Source organism: Bacillus rossius, chromosome 12, assembly GCF_032445375.1.
Source record: "Bacillus rossius redtenbacheri isolate Brsri chromosome 12, Brsri_v3, whole genome shotgun sequence".
Taxonomy (NCBI): Eukaryota; Metazoa; Arthropoda; class Insecta; order Phasmatodea; family Bacillidae; genus Bacillus; species Bacillus rossius.
This window is the reverse complement of record NC_086339.1, coordinates 42534026-42551283: the sequence shown is the minus strand read 5'-3', so window position 1 is coordinate 42551283 and position 17258 is coordinate 42534026. Positions and strand designations below refer to the sequence as shown.

At 40.9% G+C, this 17258-nt stretch overlaps 1 protein-coding gene across 1 annotated transcript; it reads right to left on the bottom strand.

The window, feature by feature from the left end:
* Positions 1-483: 483 nt before the first annotated feature.
* LOC134537969 (circumsporozoite protein-like) lies at positions 484-12451 on the bottom strand. Its single transcript, XM_063378987.1, has 7 exons — positions 12313-12451; positions 9704-9785; positions 2079-2136; positions 1848-1978; positions 1194-1269; positions 694-763; positions 484-647 (listed from the first exon to the last, which is right to left on the bottom strand). The coding sequence occupies exons 1-7, from the start codon at positions 12449-12451 to the stop codon at positions 484-486; spliced, it is 720 nt and encodes a 239-aa protein (XP_063235057.1).
* Positions 12452-17258: the final 4807 nt, after the last annotated feature.

The following is a 17258-nucleotide window of genomic DNA, read 5'->3' as shown; positions in this document are numbered from 1 at the left end:
TTTTAAATAATCCATCATCAAAAGTAAAAATTTTCTTTAAAAATGATACATTATCTAAGTAGATCCGCTTCTTAACAACAGAATCGCCAATTGTTGTTATTATTATATATTGTTTATTGTAATTTTAATTAAGATGTTATGATGCTCTCTCATGTACGAACGAGAAGAAAGGCTTCGCTAGGTTTGCAAGAGTTACTTGACTTTTTTTAATCTTCTATAAATTATGGCATTTCTCAGATTTACAAAAACATATAATCGGATGTTGCTCCACCTGGCTACGATTGTAACCTTGTACCCTGGCAACAAATGTAGCATTGTAGATGGCTACAAATGTGCTCTTGCAGCTGGGCTACAAATATAGTGTTGTAGCTTGGCTATAATTGGAGCCTTGTAGCTTCATTTAGTTTTCTAGAACTCTCCGACATCTTGAATCGTGATTTCATGACCGCCATCTTGGGATCGAGTGTCCCACTCACGTTATGGTTACACCGACTGCCTACTTGGCTGGTCCAGAGCCTTCAGCAGAGCCGGCTGCTCACTTGGCCGGTCCAAAGCCTTCAGCAGAGCAGGCTGCCCACTTGGACGAACAGAGCCTTCAGCAGAGCCGGCTGCCCACTTGGCCGGTCCAGAGCCTTCAGCAGAGCCGGCTGCCCATTTGGCCGGACTCAGCCTCCAGCCTAGTCGGCTGCCCACTTGGCCTGTTCTGAGCCTTCAGCAGAGCCGGCTGCCCACTTGGCCGGTCCAGAGCCTTCAGCAGAGCCGGCTGCCCATTTGGCCGGACTCAGCCTCCAGCCTAGTCGGCTGCCCACTTGGCCTGTTCTGAGCCTTCAGCAGAGCCGGCTGCCCACTTTGCCGGATTGGGCCTCCAGCCTAGCTGGCTGCCCACTTGGCCGGACTCAGCCTCCAGCCTAGTCGGCTGCCCACTTGGCCTGTTCTGAGCCTTCAGCAGAGCCGGCTGCCCACTTTGCCGGATTGGGCCTCCAGCCTAGCCGGCTGCCCACTTGGCCGGACTCAGCCTCCAGCCTAGTCGGCTGCCCACTTGGCCTGTTCTGAGCCTTCAGCAGAGCCGGCTGCCCACTTTGCCGGATTGGGCCTCCAGCCTAGCCGGCTGCCCACTTGGCCGGACTCAGCCTCCAGCCTAGTCGGCTGCCCACTTGGCCTGTTCTGAGCCTTCAGCAGAGCCGGCTGCCCACTTGGCCGGACAGAGACTCCAGCCTAGTCGGCTGCCCACTTGGCCTGTTCTGAGCCTTCAGCAGAGCCAGCTGCCCACTTGGCCGGACAGAGACTCCAGCCTAGTCGGCTGCCCACTTGGCCTGTTCTGAGCCTTCAGCAGAGCCGGCTGCCCACTTGGCCGGACAGAGACTCCAGCCTAGTCGACTGCCCACTTGGCCTGTTCTGAGCCTTCAGCAGAGCCGGCTGCCCACTTGGCCGGACAGAGACTCCAGCCTAGCCGGCTGCCCACTTGGCCTGTTCTGAGCCTTCAGCAGAGCCGGCTGCCCACTTGGCCGGACTCAGCCTCCAGCCTAGTCGGCTGCCCACTTGGCCTGTTCTGAGCCTTCAGCAGAGCCGGCTGCCCACTTGGCCGGACAGAGACTCCAGCCTAGCCGGCTGCCCACTTGGCCTGTTCTGAGCCTTCAGCAGAGCCAGCTGCCCACTTGGCCGGACAGAGACTCCAGCCTAGTCGGCTGCCCACTTGGCCTGTTCTGAGCCTTCAGCAGAGCCGGCTGCCCACTTGGCCGGACAGAGACTCCAGCCTAGCCGGCTGCCCACTTGGCCTGTTCTGAGCCTTCAGCAGAGCCAGCTGCTCACTTGGCCGGACAGAGCCTCCAGCCTAGTCGACTGCCCACTTGGCCTGTTCTGAGCCTTCAGCAGAGCCGGCTGCCCACTTGGCCGGACTGAGCCTCCAGCCTAGCCGGCTGCCCACTTGGCCGGACAGAGCCTCCAGCCTAGCTGGTTGCTCACTTGGCCGGTCCAGAGCCTTCAGCAGAGCCGGCTGCCCACTTGGCCGGACAGAGCCTCCAGCCTAGCTGGCTGCTCACTTGGCCGGTCCAGAGACTTCAGCAGAGCCAGCTGCTCACTTGGCCGGACTGAGCCTTCAGCAGAGCCGGCTGCTCACTTGGCCGGCTAACGAAGCGTCTGGTAGGACATCCACGAGAAACTCCATTAAATACACTTTAACCACGTCCTCGCCGGGCTAGGAGAACGCGGCCCGGGGAAAGAGAAATCTTGAGGGGGAAGAGGGCTTGATTTCCATTTATATGGTGCGCTGACAAGGCGCTTTTTCCCGTTCCCTTTTTTTCCTCCTGAAGCCTTCGACTCGCTGTTCACGTCCCAGCCGGCCTCCTCTTCCACACGAACAAGCCACTCTTTGCCTTCATGCCTCGTTATTCGGGGGAAGTTGGGAATATTGACGGAAGGCCATTAGCGTCACGAATGTTAACACATTTCTGCTGCGCTGCGCCGGAATAATTACCACGTAGTCACACAACTTCACGCATGCACTTGGCTCACTACAGATTAACAGTGTGGATGGATTTTTTTACGAACCCAGTAATGACATTTATCTGGTATATTTTACGAGAAATTTATTTGTCATGCCTTGTAAATACGTGGCATAGATATTTTAATTTAACCTATTGGTTTCAACCAAACTTTTTAGAGTATTGAAGCAAACATGTGTATAAAATGGCAGAAAGGTCTCTCGTCTTTAAAAGTACCAACAGATAAATGAAAAGTTTACAATAGAACAAAATCAACTTCCGAAATTAAACTTGAATCTTTTTAAGATTCAATTAAATATCCGTGATGTTGCAACAAGTGTTAATGTTTTTAGATTGTGAATTTTGATTATAAAATGTCCTCGCAAAAGTTTGGTTTAAAAATTGAACACATTGGCAGTAATGCACTAAAGAACTTTACGAAGACATAAACTTACATTTGCAGAAAGCCAATGCTACTTGGGGGGAAGAAATGTTTCGTTGGATAGACAGTTGTAGAGAAAACGTAAGGTAAAAAAATCATGGGAATTCAAATTTCGGATATTCAGGGATAACTTTTTAGTTTATGCATATTTCATCAGCTAATCAACACGATTGTGTCCAATGCGTTTTCAACTACTTCCCTATCACCCAGAATTTTATTGACATATCTTGAGCGAATTTGAGTGATTCACGTCTGTCCACATGCAAGATAATTTATAAAATATTTACAACTGCTTTTCTGACTAAAATAAATAATAAATATTTTCTCTTACAAGTATTGAGCTAATTATCACGCTAAACTGTGGCAACAATTTGTTCTACACGCTAGGAATATTTTTTGTAAACTTATTCGAAATATAGGTAATTATAACATGAAATATGTTTTCATTTTAATTTAAATTTACATTTGTATTTATCTAATTAGCAAGTACAGCTTTCTACAAACTAATATCATAGCTATATGACATATATATTTCTTATTTTCTCATCGTGTTCGAAAAAGCAAATAAAGAGCATATTTGTGTTTACTTTACTAAAAGATTTATTTCTTAAAGCGCACACTAATGATTGCTAAGCAAAACGTGAAATGAGCTGGAAACACTGCATGGGGTCTCGCGCCTTTTTGATGTCGGCGGGCTTCGCGTCAGAGATTCGGGACATTAATTATTTACCTCGCTGATGAAGCAAACGCGACTCACTTCATCATCCCCACCCCCCCCCCCCCCCAACCATTGACCCAGCGCGCGGAGGGGTAGGTGAGACACACCCCAATTTCCCCCTCCCCCCATCACACACACCCACGTTTCCAAGCACTCACCCCGAGAGTCAAAAGCGGCAGTCCATAAATCTACGGGCTCGACATGTAGCTACAGGCCGTTCATTACAACACGACCCACGTCTAACTGACGTCACATTTGAATTTTCAGTCGCTACCTTTCCATACGCGGCAATCGCGAATAACTCGCGTGCTATCGAAATACAACTTTTTTTGATGTTTAAACATCTTAGCTCTCGTTATACGGCATTTTGTAGTAGTAATTTCGTGAATGGGACGGAAGTCGATTGGAACGGAAATGTGTAAACACAGTGCTGCCACCTGCAGAAGTCTCAGAAATCTTGAAGCGATGGCGGACCTGCGTGATTCATTCGTATAAATTAACTTCCGCGATCATCGGGGGATGTACTTTAGCTTATTGGTGAGCCAATTTAAATTTGTTAATGTAAAACCATTCTTTAATACTTAATGTTATAATTTGAAGTTATAAAAAGGAACAAAATTAATGCATTAAAATTTGGACAAACCTTAGTTGTCATTAAAATGTAGAGATATTGTATACGTATATTTGTCGGCATACCTACATATATTTGACATGTTAAATAAAATCATTTTTTTGTGGAAATTTGTAGTGTTAAATTTTAAATGTTGAAGGTGTTCAAAAAGGTTAATGTTAGTTTCTAGAAAGTATTTAGAGACTGATTTCTGTCGTTTAAGCAAAAGCAAAGATATGAATAAAGGATCTGCTTTTACATGTGCGCAGATATTTTTTAATAATATATATTATTTTTTGAAAAAAAATCATAATTCTAATTGTCTTTTTAATCACTGCCTTAAGGGGACCGGGAATGCCCTATCTTGACAGTGTTAAAATTAGCATCTTAATGTCCCATTTTCTCAGGATCCTTTTGTCACAGCATGTTGAAAATTTGTTTTACGTATTCATGAAGCCTTATTTATGGAATAGACATAAGGAAATTGTATTGTGTTGTGGTATAATTGGGGGGGGGGGGGGGAAATATTTAGCATTTTAAAATTTCTTTACAAAATTTTATCAAAATTTTTTGCAATAACATTTTTTCTAATTAATTTAGAAAAATAATCTTGTGTTAAAAGTTGCATAATCATACTAGCAATTTATGTTCCAAGTTTCATTATTCTATCTCGAATAGTTCCTGAGAAAAAGGGGCATTTGCAGAGAAAATGTTTATTTTGAGAAAAAATGCATTTAAAGTAAATACTGTATACAATACAATCTCACTTAACATTCTAATACATTCCAGCTCCATATGATGGCTCATCCGGGTCTTCTTGCTGCTCATACAGATCCTCCAACTTCCGTTTTGCTGCATTCCTCTTCTGCCTGGCTTTCATTTCAATATTTTTCACCACACGGTTTGCTTCGTCTATTCTGTAGCTGTCTAGTCTCTTCATTGCTTCCACACAATTTTTACCAGGAGGGAAACCCAATCTTTCATACACATGACACACCACCAAATTTCCATCATTGAATTATGAAACAGCATCCCACACTCCAAAATGCAAGGTACGGAAACCCACAAATGTAGTTTTGGGAAGTCTGTTCCAGGTAACACTGTTTACACTCTCATTTGGATTTTGTGTCCTTCCATGTAAACATTTCTTCAGCAACTCGGGCTCACTTAGGTCTCTAAATATGGGTTTCATTTCTTCAACCACGACACGAGGAAGGTGAAAGTGATCAGCATGTTTATAACATTCCCCTTTACTCTTTGCACGCTGATATTTACACCAACTTTCTGAACCCTTAGGACAGAGTCCATGCTGGGGGTCTTCATCCGATGATAGTAAATGGAAATTCTCTGCCCATACACTCTCTCTCATTCCTTGAAGATTATTTGAATTTCTTCTTATTGCCAAACCATAATATTTTTGAATGTCCGCTATGGCTGAATCAGTAACTCGTCCTCGGCCACCAAAAACTTTGCCATCTTCTAGTTTCTTTCCCTGCAATTTGATTTTCAAATTTTTCAACCTAGTACCCATCCTCTTTTGTACATGCCCTAAGCATTCTAATTTTGATACTGTTTTATCGCCATAAGGGGCAGCCTGAAGAACAGCTTTGTGTCCCTTGCAATCACCATCACCTAAATAGTTTGTATATCGTACATTGTACTGTGATATGGATCGATTGAAAATGTTTACAACACCAGAAACCTCCATGCCACCACTAGTGCCTTTGTAGTTTGCAGTGCATGCTTCTTCATGCTGACCTTTTAGTTTATCCTTGCATGTACAGTGCTTTTATAAAATGTCTACATCTATAACTTTACCCGTATCAACACTCGTACATGTTACAACACCATGCAGTGAAACATGCCCTCTACGATGCCACGACCCATCAAGGGAAACTGTAAAATCACGATCATTATTATTTTGTGCTACTTCTTCTTCCATAACTGATTTCATTGAGTCTTTGCATACTTTTTCTACAGCAGAACCTAAAATGCTTACATAGCGTTGAAACTTCGATGGAGGTTTGGGTAAGTTCAGGGCACCACAAAGCGTCTCGCCAGCTCTTCCTCCTTTCCGAATACTACGTAACCCATAAACCAGTCTCAAATTAATTACATCATAACTTACTTTTTTATTTTCTGTAGAATAATGATATTTCTTACAATTAGAAAACTCTAGTTTCTCCTCACACACACTACAATGCAAAACCATTTCACAGGCAAGACCAACACCTCTCTTTGAACATAGAGAAACAATGCCACTGCAACTTTTACAGACAACAAACTTCTGAATAGCTTCTTGTAAAACAGATAAATTAATAATTTCATTTGAGTCACAGTTATTTTCAAATGTGTTGTAAATATTTACATTGAGTTTCTTCTCAGATGAACACTGAAGCACTTCATTGTTGGAACTAACCTCAACTGGTTCATTCATAACCTCAACACCATGTGGCTCACACACTAATATAGGCTTTTGTTTGCCAACATTTGTCCTCTTTTTGAAGAGTTTCTTACTTTTAGTCATTTTAAACCCTAAAGAAGGACTCTGATAATATACAAAATGTAAAAACACCTAAAACAGTTGAAAATTTTACTTAAAAATACTAGTGTGTATTAGCTGCTATAAAAAAACAAACAACAGCCTCAACATGGTTTCTAATACCAACATCGAAATAGGGAAAAAATATCTTTCTAACTATAAAAGTCCCAATATAATAGCATTTTAAAATAAAAAGTTATTGAACATTGAATTTTGTAATTGTATTCGTACTTTGAGGGTTTTTCCTAAAAATCACAACTTTTAAATTATTATTTTTAACTAAATTATTTTAGTATTTACCCTTAGTGTAATATGTCATTTTAAAGCTAACATTATGAAGAAAAATAATCTGCAAAAACATAAAAAAAGTTTTTTTTTAAACAATTTCATAATTCCCAGTCCGCTTGAACAATCATTGTTTAAAATTTCACTACAGTTATAAATAACTCGTTCTCTATGGCACACTTGATTTATTTAAACATTTCCACATCAACAAGAGAAATTAACCTTGGACTGTCTACTGATATATGTCTGAGTATTATAGACTGGTTTTACGTTTTCATGCAGCTTTAAAGAACTCTAAGCAATTCCAGGTACTTATAGAGAATATGCATGTGTTTCTATTAAGCCTGTTGATTCGTATTCAGTATAGTTTTCAGACAATCAGCAATTAGCACTTCCCAATTAATTTTTTTAAAAGGCTTTATTGATATTCACTGTGTTTTTGTTGGTTTTAGTATGGCGTACCTACTAATATGACATTAATGTGACGATATTAGGTAAACTTTTTATACAGTTTATGCCAGTCTTACTAGTTTAAAGGATGCTGAATGCTTATATGTATGTTTTCAGTTTGCTCAGAAATAAGGGCTTGCCGAAAAGGCAATGCATAATAGGAGTGTGTTTACGAAGACTATCGCAATACGTTTTTGAAGTCATTGTGCCTTATACTAAGCATTAACTAATGAAAACTTTGCAAACTATAATAATGTTCTTTTAATTAACTTGCATATCTGCCTTCATCAGTAATGACCTTCGTTACTCTCCCAGTTGTCTGCAAATAAGTGTTTTATGTGTTCACCAATGAATCAGCTTAGCCGGCGCATATAACTTGATTAATTTTAAAAGACATTGTTATAAATCTATGTATGCTAAATCATAATAATTAGTGCCTAATCCAATGCATGGCGTGCATCAACACGTCACATTTGAACGAGTATGTGCCTGTACAAACTCGCAGCTAATGCGGAAATGGCCATCGCAGTGTAATTAGGAGCCTAAATATATACAAATACGTGCAAACATTCGTGCCTTCAGGTGTTGTCCGACATGCAAGAAGATGTTTTCGTTTCGTCCTGCAAACGTTTACACGATGTGAGTGTTACGCAGTTTCGCACTGCGTAACTATAAGACAACCAGACTGCGTCCCTGCCCTTCTGTTGGATACCACCCGCAGCACAGGGGCGCGCAATGTTCGATTCGTAGGGGCCGCTCGGGCCGCTTCGACTCCGCCCGGCTTCGCGGGCTTCGTCCGGAACTACCGACGTGACGTACTTCCGCCGGCGGGTATCCAGACTGTTCCTCGGTCAGGCCCCGGCGGACTATATAAACCGGCCCAGCCAACGCTTCTGCAGGGTCGGCGGTCGTCTCTCGGGGCGTGCGCATCTCTCTCGCGGGCTGTTGGCTGGAAGTTCCCTGCGCCCTATTGGGTAACCGAAGGCTGGCAGTGCGTGCGGGATTTGTGTGCGTACGGGAGGCGGCCTAGCAGCGCCAACTGCTACCGACCGCGTCCCGCGGGTGGCGGATACGGGAGCCCAGCTCGAGAGTTGCAATCTAGCTGGGGTGGCTGTGAATAACCAATGGCAGTCCGTGGACCAATGGCCGGCCTGTGGAGTCGTTATCACGGCTATCGGGGTGAAAGGTAACCTGAATGTAGCTCGGCGCGCGGCAGAAAGCAGTTCCGTCAGCGAAGGCACCGCAGGGGAGCTCGATGTGCCCTGGATGCGAAGTGTAGACGAACTGCGGGCTGGAACTTGCGGAGCTGTGGACTGCTGCGCGCGCAACGGAACTGAACAGCATCGGAATTCTGAAGGAAGAGATAGCGGTGCCTTCAAGTTGGGGCCCTGTTGGAGCCAGTGGTAGCCTGGGCAGCGTGACATTCAACCGACCCGGGAATTTGGGGGGCAAGAGGGTCCGACTCGCAAGATACTTCATTCGCCTGAACGACTTACCCCTGGCTTGAAAGGTCGTTGGCTGTTGACTGGAAGAAGGAAGATGAAGATGGTGCAATGTCAGGCTGCCTTTCGCTCCGAGAGCCAGCAGTTCGAGCTGGTTTACTGGCTCGTCTGCCCACTTCTGTTTTAACTGTGGCTGCCTGGGCAGCTGTGGCTGGGCTGACGCGTGAAGTCGCCCGCCCCTGGGGGCGCATGCGCCCCTGGTTAATAATAACCCAGGAGTTCCCAACCTTTAAATGCGGGCCGCAAGGCCCAAGCACCCAACTCCAGCATGGTTGATTTTTCAGCCCCTCCAACTCTTCTTACCTGGACCCTTCTTCCCTCTTGTCCAGTAGTTACCTGCTTGCTTAATGCATGATATTTGATCCCCGCATGAACCGGCCCAGGGTTTTCCCTGTGTCTATGCAGGTTTTACCTGGGTCACATTAGCTAGCTTTTTAGCTAGGCGACCAATGGGGCGTCACTCATGGCGCCAATCGCAGCCATGGCTGGCCAGTAAACCCCAATAAGCACACGATGCACGCGCCCTTGTCCTGCATGGTTAAAAACCCGCATGGTAGAGTGTATAGGCTTCGGCCTGAGACACACTTAGGTCCTCCCCTAACCTGGACCCTCCCCTACACACTTAGAATTAACATAGGATAGGAAAAAAATCGCTTCTGCAGGCAGTCTCCGACTGGCCCAGCAGCATGAACCTGCAGTGACGACTATCTACACCACCGGCCTCCTCCGTCACGCTGCCCGACGACGTGGCGACCGCTTCAGCAAGAAAACGGTAAGAGACGCCGTCAGAATCTAAGTCCGTAAGGGACTCTGAAAAATTTTCAACCTAGTAGAAATATTACAAGTCCACGAAGGACTTAGCATAAATTCAAGCCGAATTAGTTTGGACTTAGAATTTTCGCAGAGTGGGGAAACAGAAAATTTGCCTCGTCTGTAGAATGAAGGGAACTGTCTCGTAAAGGTTACGGGATAAGTAAATGTTTGACTGGTGTTGAAAGTAAAACGGCAGTAGTGCAGTGTGGCAAGAGACGGAGGAGAGGTCGAGTACCGCATAACGTAACGTGTACCAACTTGCTATACGTTGAGGCTTACCGTAACGTAACCAACGTAGTTTTACGTTACGGGATTCGACTTTACTGTTATAAGTTCCCGGACTACACGATCAATGTAACGATCACTCCTGTGTGAACTTCAGTACGCAGCTACTTCGTAGAACGACTGACGAGGCGAGTAAAGATAAAGACTGCTCGCCGCAATATTGGCGGGGCACCATGGCATACCGCTGTCAGTAATCAGGAGACTTTTGAATACGACTCGCTGACTACAAGTGTGTGTAAGAACGTAAACGTTTTAAGCGTCATAAATTCGGTATTGAGACTTACACCAGAAATACTGTTTAATAACTTTAAAGAATCAGACCACGATGAGAGACAATGTATTTCAAGTTTAATCGATATTTCTTTATTATCTGGGTAAACTAGTTACAGATAATATTTAACCAAACTATAAGCGATTTCATGTCAGTTCTCCTTGATTATTTTCTTTCACTTTTTTTATTCTCTAATTGTTATTTGATATTTTTGGCAAATGTTAAAGTCATGTTAGTACAGTTATTTAACGTAATATTGAATGTGCCAAAAACCAAATGATTTGATGTTCATATTTTCTGCTAATATAATTTGCCGTTTGCTTTACAACAAGGCGTTAATTTAATGTGTGTGAAATATAGATGTGATCCAATATTGTTAATTATATTTTTCTGTTCACAGACCTCGTGGGCACTTGCTTTAATCGTCAAAATAAGAAATCAGAAGGTTGTCATATCTGAGCATGCGTGTATTGAAGGATGTCATGTTGTTATTACAAGTTTTGTTAATAAAAGCACTTGGGTTTCACGAACTTTAGAACCACTTTCTGAGATTACTCCCCTTGTCCTCCTGCCCTTCCGGACCGGAGGTAACATGAGCATGAGACCTAGCTTCAGCAGTGTCGAGTACAGCTACTGGGATTCCGGGTATCTACGTACATATACAGAAACCTGTGATGGAGGCGCTCAGCATTGGCGGTTTTCACACTTTCCTGTGTCCTTCGGACCAACTCAGCAGCTGCTAGATAGCTGCGAACCTGGAAACTGTGCCGTCTGTCACATGAGAGTCCACACAATCCTTCCAGCTAGCATCGACTAGGTAGTTCCCTCGTCTGCACGAGCAACACCACACACGGACAGGTTGAAACCTGCTGCGCCCTGCGATGCATCTACGCAGACGCCCAAACGACGTGCGTCTCTTCGTAGTTCAGTCAGTGAACCGGACCCAAATAGCACCGAGGCACCCAGCCGTGGTCACAGACGTAGTCGTTTATGTCTCGCCGAAGCAGTCACCGAAGAAAATGTCCAGTCGGAAACCTGTGTTCCTGAGCCTGTGACTTGCGAACCAGGTGGAACTGGGATCGATGAAACAGTTTTGGATTCTACGGGACAGTTAGTACAGCGTTAAAGACTTTGCTTACCAAAACGCTTAATGCCTTAACCTAATATTCATTTGTGTAATTTTTCTAAATAAATGTGTAAAACTTTAACTTGTGTGTTTCTATTTCTAGAATTTTAAGAAACCTACTTTACAATATAGTCTATATAAATAAATGATTTCCCTTGTAAAAAACCCTGAAAAATTATTTGGTTTCAATTTAAAAAGCTCAATCGCATGTACTCCACAATTTTGAATTTATTGTTCATGCAGTTTATGATTAAGAAAAGCATACAAAAGACTTTTCTGTTTCTTAAAATAAGATCCTACTCTTAGAACATTTGGTGATTTCAGTCCCAGTTAAATTGTATTCCATCTTTATCGGTGCGTATGAAGAGAACAATATTGGTGAGATAATTCTATAAGAACAAATCTCAGTCAGTTGAGAGGGCTTACTTCATTATCAAGTGTTGGATGATGCAGTTGGTATAATCTTGAAATCAGAAAATGCACTATCCGGATGATTTTTGTCCACGTGAAAATAAAATCTGTAAAAGTAAAAGTCTTCAGGACAAAATAATAATTCCCGTTAGCGTTGATAGCAGCGTAGTTGAGGCATTCAACCGAACAACAAACAAAATGACTCAGCCCACCTCCAACTGCTCTAGACGCAACTGGATCCCGACCCCCACACCCATCGCGGGTAACTCGTGATGAATGAAGATGGTGGGGGCGCGCGAAGAAGGATCTTCCCTGAATTCCGACTCTTCAAAGGGGGAATACCCGCCCGTTTCTCGTGTTTCCTTCGCAAGGCCCACCTTCCCCCACCCCCCGGCCCAGGACGCACTTGACTATCACGTGGCCCAAGGGACGGGCAGGGTTGGGCTCGGACCCAAGACCGCTCGTCCTGGCAACCCCTTCCCAGGCACCTTCAACCCCCCTCCGCCGCAGATGCATAATGTATTCCCCCTTCGCATTTGTCACAGGATCCCCTGACCAGTTCTAGCCCTCCTCCCAGGTACACATGTTGCCCTCAGTTCTGCTGGAGTTCCACGAAGAGATGGAGGATAGTCCACCCCGCGAGTTCCTGGTCAGTGCAAACATCCACGGAAGAAAAATATCCAGCTCAAAGTAGAGTTATCTAATTAATCTATAGATAGAAATAATTATGCTACTGTTCTCTGGTATTTTACACAAAACCCACATGGGTCTAAATACATGGCAAGATGACAAACAGTGGAAACAAGAGTAATGTAAGGGTCAAGGAATCGTACAACTTATTACCGTAGACTTTGATTGAAAGCCAGTATGCGTTATGTGGTAAAAGTACAACTATTTTAAAACCAAGTACGTATATCACTTTCTCTGCCAACAATTCTGGTCAGCCGATTGAACATGTACTAAAATTTCATGTATGGAACGAAATAAGCATTAACTGCAAAAAATATGTATTTTGTCACAGAAAGATTACATGAATAAGATACTTAGATTTGGTGCTCGAATCTTATCTATAATGGAACAAAAACATTTTTATTTTCTTACAAGCAAAATTGTAAATAAATTCGTAAGACTTAGGGCTATATGGTCTCTGGTAGGAATTAAAATATTTTACTAGGCTATTTTTCAGTCTGTTCTGCAGTATGGAATTTTGGCCTGGGAATAAATGAGCAAAACATCAACTAAATCACTTACAACAAATTCAACAACTTATTATACGAGTTATTTAAAAACATACGTACCTATCCAAGGAAAGTTTTAAACTTTTTAGGGTATTGGGTATTAAAAGATTGTATATTAAAGCTGCAATAATAAGTATGTATGTAAAGGAAATACATTTAAACTATATAGCTCATAATTATCGTACACGGCATAGAAAGAACACAAATTTAACAATTCCTCTATTTAAAAAAAACACACACACAGATCTTTCAATTTGTGCTTCCAGAAATGTTAGTTTTCTTCCTGAAAAAGAAATATATGTATATATATACACATATAAAATTACATGTCAATCTTTAGCGGAAAAAATTAAATTGATGAAGAGAATCTTTAATATTTAAGTAAGTTTTTATATGCTGTTGTAACTGATAGACATGTTTTCAACCCTCAAATATTTATTTTTGACTTTATTGTATATAATTTTTTTAATTTTATATTTAAGCTTTAATTTAAGTTAATTGCTCTTTTTTAATTTAATGTCTATAAACTTATGTAAGATTTCTTAAATTACTTTCATTTATATATTTGTGAATTGTTACAATTTTGAAAATTTTATTAGTCAACATACTTTAAGTAGATGAAAATGACTATATGCACTCACACACAAGATTGATTTTGTGAATGCTAAATTTTCATGTATAATTTAGTGAATTATATTATTAGTGTAATAAAAAAAAGAAAAAAGAGATGTATTTTTACTTATAAATTTATTTTATAGTATTTAATCTCTAAGATTAAGGAAAAAAATTGAATTTTATAAGTTACTTTTATAATTGATACATGTATATTTCCGAAAAGAAAATATTGATAAAATAATAAATTTTTTCAACACATATATATATATGTATTTATTTTGTGTCCGCTTAGGTAATTCTTTGTTAAAATAGGTGTTTGTTTATGTACGTAAAGGGAGATGATTTTAAGCTTTTCTCATCCTTAAAATTTACACGAACGATTACGTATACTGTGGCTAGTTTATAGATTAAAAATAGACTTATCTACTAAATTTGATATCACATTTTAGAGTTCTGATATAATCTCATTAAAATAAATATTACTCAGTGGGTCATTAGTAGCGGTTGCACAAGGCAGTTACAAATTAGCTTACAAATCCCAATTTTAGTGAAAACTCAGTAAAAATTAACAAATCATTAAACGAAAAAATGTGACACTTAAATTTTTTAGCGTAATAGTTGTAAGAATACAGTGTGAATTACTTGCCGTGAAATAAATGTAATTTTCAGAAGGTATTTCTTTGCAACAAGCATTCTTGGAAAAATTAAAAGGTTTTCTTTAGCAGTTACGTCCTTGTAAGATTCCATTGAATTGGCCACTATTTCAGCCAGGAAACCAATGAATACACATAAAACAATTAGTTACCTCACATTAACATACTTATTTACTAAACGAAACGCACGTTGAACTGAAGTTACAGATTCACTTTTATTAAATTGCCGAACACAAAATGCTTTCCGCTCAGGAGTCGCCATTTTGCGTGGTTGGCGCTGCAAGCGAGAAAAAAAAAAAACAAAGCAGTACTCACGTATGAGCTTACATAAAACTGTTTAGGTTACTCTTTAATTGTGACCTTTAACCAAAACTCTTTAACGGTTACCATTAATACGATTAAAATTTATAGCGGTGACATTCTTTCATGTACATAATGTATTTTCGTTTTATACACACTGACTTTAATACAGCATTTGGATTTTATCAAATCTGCCGATTAATGAAATATTGTGTTTTGCCTTAAGCTTAAGCTCAAGTTGTAATAGAGCCTGTCAGGTGCTGGCCTCCGACACCCGTCCGCCATAATAGCTTCAAGAGGCGCGAGATGACTGCCCTAACTCGCCGGCCCCAAATCAACCTGCCCCAACTCGCCTGCCCCAAATCGCCTGTCCCAAATCGCCTGCCCCAGCTCGCCTGCCATGGCCACTCTCAGGCATCAGTTGCCTCAAATCCCTCGCTAGCAGAACCTAATAAGTAGAGACTCGTAATATTCGCGGATTCAATGACATCTAGGATAGACTCCACGATCATCTATGCACTCGGCGACATTTCACCTGCTAATTGACTACCGACTCGCGACATCTGTTAACTGGGACGATTGTGATACGGTACTTCTTTGTTGAGAGTTTTTCATTGCCTCATAGTCTGCAATTAAACTGTGGTATAATCACTGAAGCTGCTGGAAGATAAACGTGTATAAATTCTAGCTAACCTCGAACTGAATCCGCTAATTTTTCCGGTCTCTACTTGTAAGTAAACTCTAACTGGATTTAGCTGGTTCCCATTCTATCGGTTCATTTCACAAAGAGTTATCGTCTCATGAAATGTATCATAATTCTCGTATCGTAAATTTTGACATGGCTACCAAACTATAGTTGTAAACGTTTTCACTTCAAATGTTAAATTACAGTTTTAGTACTGTTAAAAGTTTAGTAGCTCTTTTTTGTATAATGTCTTTAAAATATAACGAAATACGGATTTGCAACTTTCCTTAATTGAGGCTAACCTGTTTTTAAATTGACGTATATAATATGCATTGAAATTTTACAAATGTAACTTTATATTTCATTTAAAGTATAATCCTACCCATTTTTACATGGAAGATCACACAATTATAAATATTAAGTTACATGTTATAAATAATTATTAGATCCACGGAAATTTCGCGGATTCATTTAGTCGCAAGCTAGAATGCAAACCTCCACCTGTCATCTGGAAACGCCCCTCTACGACCGTGAGCCAACGATGTCCAGCTAGGAGAGAAGTAAATGAATCAGGTAGTGCCAAATAACTAGGATAAAAATGTTCTCGCTAAGAAATAAACCAATGGGAAAGTAAAAATGGGTCGAGCACACCTATAACTTTGAATTCTATCCTGAGGCCAGAGGCCGCGAAATTTCCGGGACTCTAATAATTATCAAAAAACATTTTTCAACGATCATAATGTTAGATCAATAAAAATTACAGAATTATTTCTCGTAAATATTTTTTGTGATAATAAAATGACAGTATCATAATTGCATTATTTAAATTTTTTATTGTGTACGCATTTTTGGACTACTAAATTTAAAAACTACTGGTATTTAAATTTAAACATAATTATTGAACAAAGAAATATTGACTTTTATATTCTGGTGTTACAAGCAGAAATGTGATTGTTTTATTCCTTTTGGCAGTATTTACACGTTCATGTGGGGTTTTTCATTATAATCCGTTTTCTTGCATTTATAAAAATAATTTGATATTATAGACGGACTCTTATGTAACTGCAATGTTTTTTTTTCTGCCTGGCACGGTTACAATATGTAAGGCCGCCGTAAAAATCACAGCACAGATTAATATTTAAAGATCTTATATTAAGCACTTTACATTAAGATCATATTTACGCATCCAAAGAACTTTAAAATAATTTAAAAAATTAAGTGGTGGTAGTAAAATTATATTTATAACGTTTCTTTAGTCCGTAAATTATTAATAACTGATACATGTACAACAAAAAAAAATAACAGTACGTTACGCTTAGTTACGGTCTACCTGAAACCAAATTAGTTGAAATTTGTTTATAATGTACGGATTTTAAACCAATTAACAGCTAACAATCGTAAGTGTTTTATTTTTTAATTAAACCAGCTTCACCACTATAATTGGGAGTAGATCTTCAGACGATACCAATAACATGGCTCTTAACAACTATCCCTTCAGGCACTTTGTCCTCCGCAAAAGGAAATTACGTTGATGTTTACATTTCTCAACGTGTTTCACGGTGCAGTGTGAGCTCTTCTCGAGGGACAGAGCTTTTGTATCTCTTTCCTCCTCTCACATCAAATCGTTCTCCCGCGAAAGAACGCGCCAACTCATTGTACGACTATCATCACATTGTTGCCCCCGGTTCGTACCTTGTTTTGTTTATTTTTTGGTCATCTACTCTCATTTTCTTTTAGCTGCGCGTCTTTGCTCTCCGGTCTTTTGTCTTCCTTTTGTTGCACCCCCTCCCCCTTCACTCTTCCATCTTATCACCCACCCCTTTCCCCTACTT